General features: G+C 46.4%; 2 protein-coding genes across 2 annotated transcripts; both read right to left on the reverse strand.

Moving 5' to 3' along the window:
* Positions 1-1,096, reverse strand: LOC131942393 (uncharacterized). The gene is made up of 2 exons (XM_059302230.1): positions 1,085-1,096; positions 1-924 (listed from the first exon to the last, which is right to left on the reverse strand). The coding sequence occupies exons 1-2, from the start codon at positions 1,094-1,096 to the stop codon at positions 1-3; spliced, it is 936 nt and encodes a 311-aa protein (XP_059158213.1).
* A 311-nt stretch (positions 1,097-1,407) lies between these two features.
* Positions 1,408-7,311, reverse strand: LOC131942427 (uncharacterized). Its single transcript, XM_059302306.1, has 11 exons — positions 7,292-7,311; positions 6,414-6,604; positions 6,090-6,237; positions 5,576-5,728; positions 4,930-5,079; positions 4,400-4,576; positions 4,004-4,104; positions 3,726-3,912; positions 3,114-3,317; positions 2,120-2,299; positions 1,408-1,745 (listed from the first exon to the last, which is right to left on the reverse strand). Exons 2-11 carry the CDS (start codon positions 6,602-6,604, stop codon positions 1,554-1,556), a joined length of 1,683 nt encoding a protein of 560 aa, XP_059158289.1. The 5' UTR covers positions 7,292-7,311; the 3' UTR covers positions 1,408-1,553.

Consider the following 7,311-nt stretch of genomic DNA (forward strand, 5'->3'; position numbering starts at 1 on the left):
CTAGACGATGGTTAAACAAGCAGACTCAAAGGTCAAGTAGAAGTATGTTTTACCAGTAGACACAAAGGTCAAGTAGAAGTATGTTTTACCAGTAGACTCAAAGGTCAAGTAGAAGTATGTTTTACCAGTAGACACAAAGGTCAAGTAGAAGTATGTTTTACCAGTAGACTCAAAGGTCAAGTAGAAGTATGTTTTACCAGTAGACACAAAGGTCAAGTAGAAGTATGTTTTACCAGTAGACACAAAGGTCAAGTAGAAGTATGTTTTACCAGTAGACACAAAGGTCAAGTAGAAGTATGTTTTACCAGTAGACACAAAGGTCAAGTAGAAGTATGTTTTACCAGTAGACTCAAAGGTCAAGTAGAAGTATGTTTTACCAGTAGACTCAAAGGTCAAGTAGAAGTATGTTTTACCAGTAGACACAAAGGTCAAGTAGAAGTATGTTTTACCAGTAGACTCAAAGGTCAAGTAGAAGTATGTTTTACCAGTAGACACAAAGGTCAAGTAGAAGTATGTTTTACCAGTAGACTCAAAGGTCAAGTAGAAGTATGTTTTACAAGTAGACTCAAAGGTCAAGTAGAAGTATGTTTTACCAGTAGACACAAAGGTCAAGTAGAAGTATGTTTTACCAGTAGACACAAAGGTCAAGTAGAAGTATGTTTTACCAGTAGACTCAAAGGTCAAGTAGAAGTATGTTTTACCAGTAGACACAAAGGTCAAGTAGAAGTATGTTTTACCAGTAGACACAAAGGTCAAGTAGAAGTATGTTTTACCAGTAGACACAAAGGTCAAGTAGAAGTATGTTTTACCAGTAGACACAAAGGTCAAGTAGAAGTATGTTTTACCAGTAGACACAAAGGTCAAGTAGAAGTATGTTTTACCAGTAGACACAAGTGTATACGGCAGAGAAAACAAACAGTTGAGCTGTCATTCACATTTTCTTAACTTTCTATATTTAGAACATTCCTACATCTGCGGTAAGCGCGCGATGAAGGCAACAGAAATGTGGGGGTTTGAACCTTGGTGTCTTGCGACTAATTGTTATGTAGAATCAGAGAAAATAAAACGTTCAACCCTTTCTCACCAAATATGACATACTTAGTCATAGAGTTAAAGTTAGAGTTAGATTGTCTTGATTTACGACATGGACATTTTTTTAAATGTATTAGTTTTTTTTAAAAAAGAAGGTAAACAATCCCCACACCCTCCCTGCACAACACTCTTACGTTGGTCACTAATGAAATAAACACACGACTAATAGATTAAAACAATACCACAGTTATGGCGGAATGGGGGGGGGAGTAGCGACCGTGGTTCCAATTGATGTGTGCTGGAATATTTTTGAATAAACAAACTAAAGTCTAAGCACATTTTTTTTATTATTTAGTTATACAATCAGTGACGTCACATAAACTGGTAGGACAAAAACGAAGACATAAGGTGTGGGGAATAAGTAAATCAATGAATTCCTCTAATGAAAAGCTTCAGCAATAAATAAATCAATGAATTCCTCTAATGAAAAGCTTCAGCAATAAATAAATCAATGAATTCCTTCAATGAAAAGCTGCTGCCAGTTTGGAAATCTGCAGGGCCAGGTTGCTCTTGAGGGCGTTGAGCTCCTTCCACACCCCGCCCCCCTCTCCGTGCACGGGCGCTATCGGGTAGCGCAGCCGGACGTCACCGACGCCGGAAATTTCCGGCAAAACAATCCGTGTGCCACTGGGCATCAGGTTGATGGGTGTGTTCTGTGGATAGGCGAGATACGGGATTACCTGGGGCGGGGGGGGGGGGGGGGTCATCGGGTCACAGGGTGGGGCATCGGGTCAAAGGGCGGGGCACCGGTTCAAAGTGTAAAGTTGTTGAATCAAATTACTGACCTTGGGTCTAGAAATGATTGACCTTGGGTCTAGAAATGACTGACCTTGGGTCTAGAAATGACTGACCTTGTGTCTAGAAATGATTGACCTTGGGTCTAGAAATGACTGACCTTGGGTCTAGAAATGATTGACCTTGGGTCTAGAAATTAGTGATCTTGGGCTTAGAAATGAGTGACCTTTTGTCTTTAAATGAGTGACCTTGTTTCTAGAAATGAGTGACCTTGGGTCAGGAAATGACTGACCTTGGAGTCCAGAACCCATCGGCTGCTCCAGCTGGAATCTGCTACGTCATTGTTCTCGGGGGTGCTGACGGCAAAGAACTGCGGGGGCGTCCAGTAAAAGGTGACGTCATTGGTGCCGTTGTAGGCCCGTGTGCTGACCAGGCCAGTTCTGCCGAGAGCTGTCACCACGTTCTGTGGAACCTGGGGATGGTTGGCTGGTTAGCTCGTGGTCGTCTGCTCGTGGTCGTCTGCTCGTGGTCGTCTGCTCGTCTGGTCGTGGTCGTCTGGTCGTCTGGTGGTGGTCGTCTGGTGGTGGTCGTCTGGTGGTGGTCGTCTGGTGGTGGTCGTCTGGTGGTGGTCGTCTGGTGGTGGTCGTCTGGTCGTCTGGTGGTGGTCTTCTGGTCGTCTGGTGGTGGTCGTCTGGTGGTGGTCGTCTGGTCGTCTGGTGGTGGTCTTCTGGTCGTCTGGTGGTGGTCGTCTGGTGGTGGTCGTCTGGTGGTGGTCGTCTGGTGGTGGTCGTCTGGTCGTCTGGTGGTGGTCGTCTGGTGGTGGTGGTGGTCGTCTGGTGGTGGTCGTCTGGTGGTGGTCGTCTGCTCGTGTAGCCACACAATGGTGGCGTCACACGCTGTACAGTGTTTAGGTGTGGATGACATGTTTGACATTTACTGACATATTGTGACATCATTTGCTGACATGTGACATTTACTGACATGTGACATTTACTGACATGTGACATTTACTGACATATTGTGACATTATTTACTGACATGTGACATTTACTGACATGTGACATTTACTGACATGTGACATTTACTGACATGTGACATTTACTGACATGTGACATTTACTGACATGTGACATTTACTGACATGTGACATTTACTGACATGTGACATTTACTGACATGTGACATTTACTAGCATGTGACATTTTCTCGCATATTGTGACATTATTTACCGACTAGTGACATTTACTGACATATGACATTTACTGACATTTTCAAGATGACAACTCACCCCATAGCGCACGCCGTAGGGGTTCCATGCCAGCAGGGGGGTCATGTAGATGACCTCGAGGGGGATCATCCAGCTGGCCCTGATGTCCTGACGTCTGACACACCTGACCAGGGGCGGGCACTGGGTCACCACCAGGGGCGCCACCTGCTCCTGTGTCGTCATGGCAACGAACATGTTGCCGTCACTGAAGCCTCGGATCTGCCCCTGGGGGTGGAGAAGTGTACCACGTGACAAGACAGGTCACGTGGTGTTGATGTGACACATACCTCGTGTCACCAAAACTTACGTCAAGGGGAGGCGATCCAATAGATTGACCTACACTAGGATCTATAAATAACCTACATTATGACCTACATTATGACCTACATTATGACCTACATTATGACCTACATTATGATCTACATTATGACCTACATTATGATCCACACTAAGACCTACATTGGGACCTAAAATGACCTACATTAGGACATAAAATGACCTACATTAGGACCTACACTAAGACCTAGATTACGACTTACAAACGACCTACATAATGACCTAAACTTAAACCTACACAATGACCTACGCCATTACCTCCACTTTGACCTTCACTAAGATTTACAAATGACCTACATTACGGTTCATGGCGTCCAAAAGGTCCCTGTACTGCCTGTTATAGTAGCCAATGTTAAGGACGCCGGCCACCCCAGCGTCCATCATGTCCCTGAGGCCCAGAGTTTTCTCGGACAAGTTGCCAGGGACGTTGTCCAGCCCGGGGATCCTGGCAACCAGCCGGTCCAACAGCGTGTAGCCGCGGTACCTGGCAACAAGGACAGCGCGTTAATGACGTCATGGCTTCCGGTATTCAGGTGTTGATGACGTCACTGATGAGGTCAGAGCACGTGACTTACCCTTCAGCAGACTTGTCGTCCAGCAGGAAGCGGGTTCCACGCGTGGTTGGGTTCGCCGTGTACGGCAGACCACGTGGGTAGCGATAGGACATGTCATCGATCTGATTGGAAGAAATCAGCTGCAGTTGTAACATAGGGGCTAAACGTACAGGTTGTGACAGGTTGTGACAGGTTGTGACAGGTTGTGACAGGTTGTGACAGGTTGTGACAGGTTGTGACAGGTTGTGACAGGTTGTGACAGGTTGTGACAGGTTGTGACAGGTTGTGACAGGTTGTGACAGGTTGTGACAGGTTGTGTAGTCGACAATACAGTGTTGACGTCAAAATCTCAGTCCTGACATTGAAATCATCGTCATAGTTGTGACGTCATACTTACAGTCGTGACGTGGCACTTACAGCGGTGAAGTATGACGTAGGCAGGTTCTCCTCCAGGGGGTAGCAGAGTGTCCGGTAGAACCACTGGCCCAGGATTGGCTCGTTGGTGACGTCATCAATCCCGAGGATCGTCGAGGGCAGGGAGGAGACGGTCTGGGAGGCGTTGGTCGCCGAGCCCAGGTACGCCTCAGTGCGGGCCTGGGGAGTAGACAGCTCAGTGGCATGGGCGTTTCTTGGGGGGGGGGGGGGTGTCAGGACATCTTTAGGGGGGGTCGGATATTTGACCTTGACCCCCCCCCCGCCACTCACCCTGTCATGTGACCTTGAACCCACCACCACTCACCCTGTCCGTGTTGTGAGCTATGTGACCTTGAACCCACCACCACTCACCCTGTCCATGGTGTGAGCCGTGTGACCGTGACCCCCCCCCCCCTCCTCCTCCCCACCATCACTCACCCTGTCCGTGTTGTCCGCCTCAGTGTTGTTGACCCCCCCCCCCCCACCACCACAACTCACCCTGTCATGTGACCTTGACCCCCACCGCCACTCACCCTGTCCGTGTTGTCCGTCTCAGTGATGTTGACCAGCCACGTCCCCTCCAGATAGCACAGGACGGGTTTAAAGTAAGGGCGGTAATCCCGAATGGTCGTGTCCTGGGTTTGAAACGCCCTGAAGTACTCCCTCATCTCAGCAATGGCCTCCTGACACATCACAAAAACTCTATCAAGGTTTCGGTATACGGTCTTCGTCAGATATGTACAAACAGAATTAAGACAAAATTCTAACTTTAAAAAATAATCCATTCTAGGTTTGTCTATCCATGCTTGTGTACGTAGGTTTGTATATCTGTCTGTATGTCTGTATATATGTCAAGTGTGTCTGTAAGTCTATATATCTGTATGTTTGTTAGTGTATCTATTTACATATTTGTTTGGGTGTCTGTAGTCTGCAGGTTCATGTTTGTATTTATGTATGTCTGTATGTCTGTACGTCTGTCTGTATGTCGGTATATCTGTATATATGTGTGTACGTCCTGTATGTCCGTCTGTATGTCGGTATATCTGTATGTCTGTACGTCTGTCTGTATGTCATATATCTGTCCGTCTGTATGTCGGTATATCTGTACGTCTGTACGTATGTCTGTATGTCGGTTTATCTTTATGTCTGTATTGTAAAGTTCATAACGACATATCTCACCGTAACGTTGGACAGACTCAGGACTGAGGGTGGGACGGGGGGTGGGGGGATCGGCTCCGTCTCCAGCCAGGTCCTGGAGGTGGTGCTAGGACGTCTGAGCTGGAAGTCGTTGTGGGAGGTCCGGAACTGGACGCCATTCAGGACAGCAGTCACCTGGGGGGTGGGGGGGAGAGAAAAGGTTCCCTACGTCACAGGAAGAAATTCCTCTCAAAATATCCTAGTTTACATGTCGGTTTGTGTGTAATATAAATCAGGTGGGTATTTTTTGTTTCGGGGTATTTGGTTTCCCATACCGTGCGTTGAGATGTTACCGGATTAGAGTTAAAGTAGGGATTAGGATTAGCGTAAGAATTGGGGTTTAATTAGGTTTTGGGCTTGAGTTGGAGTTAGGGTTGGGGCTGGGATTAACGTAAGTAGACCTACACAAGCGCAAGTTCAGTGTGAAGGTGAGTACATGGTCAGGTGAAGGTGAAGGTGAGTACTTGGTCAGGTGAAGGTGAAGGTGAGTACTTACCTCCCCCATACCCAGCGTGTTGGCTGTCTGGCTGTGATCATGTATGCCAGAAAACCCAAAGCCGATGTGTGTGGACGTGTGGAAGTTGTCGGTGCCGAGGTTGTAGTTCCTGACTGAGACGATTCCAGAGTCTCCCTCGGCTCGAACCCTGGCGACAAAATGTCCAGTTGTAAGAGTTGAAGGTCGTTTAGCTAAACACAACCCAATGGAAGCGTTTAGCTAAACACAACACTGAAAGAATGTGTTTAATTAAACACAACCCTGAAAGAATGTGTTTAGCTGAACACCGTGTTTAGCTAAACACAACACTGATGTGTTTTTCACCTCTCTTCGTCCTGGAAGCGATTGAGCATGACCTGTTTGACGATTTGACCCATGACCCCGTCCTTGTACTTGACATCGTTCCGGAGAGTTTCGATGGAAGAGCCGATGGCCTTGAGTGTGAGGTCAAGTTGACCCGAGCAGCAGACGATACACATGAGCAGAAGGCTGAGCAGACGAGGTATTCGCGCCATCTAAAGAAGGTTACAATGTCATTTTGTCCTAGTTTGTTGATGTTTTTTATGTGGGGGGCTCGATTTTTTAAACCATTATTTTCATATTAACGGAGGTGGGGGGGGGGGGGGGAAGGGGGGGGGGTCGCTCAATTTTTGAGCAACATGTAGTATGAACTATGTTTTAAAAAATTTGCCAAACGACTCAATTTGCTGACGTACGATGAGCTCTCAGGGTTAGAATACTTCTCAGCTTCAATCACGCTGTGAAACAACTCACATAACACGCGCTAAATGTGTATAGTAATATTTGCAAAATTTGGTCTCTGAAACATTTGTAAAACTTAAACAATCAAACGACTTACTTTAACAGGCGGACGACTTACTTTCGACTTACTTTAACAAGCAGACGACTTACTTCAACAAGCAGACGACTTACTTTAACAGGCGGACGACTTACTTTCGACTTACTTTAACAAGCAGACGACTTACTTTAACAAGCAGACGACTTACTTTCGACTTACTTTAACAAGCAGACGACTTACTTCAACAAGCAGACGACTTATTTTAACAAGCAGACGACTTACTTTAACAAGCAGACGACTTACTTCAACAAGCAGACGACTTACTTCAACAAGCAGACGACTTACTTTAACAAGCAGACGACTTAACAGGCAGACGACTTATTTGAACAAGCAGACGACTTACTTCTGCCAGTCTGTTGACGC

This window comes from Physella acuta, unplaced genomic scaffold, assembly GCF_028476545.2.
Source record: "Physella acuta isolate Inbredline_101_S28 unplaced genomic scaffold, ASM2847654v3 ptg000405l, whole genome shotgun sequence".
In the NCBI taxonomy this organism is placed as follows: Eukaryota; Metazoa; Mollusca; class Gastropoda; family Physidae; genus Physella; species Physella acuta.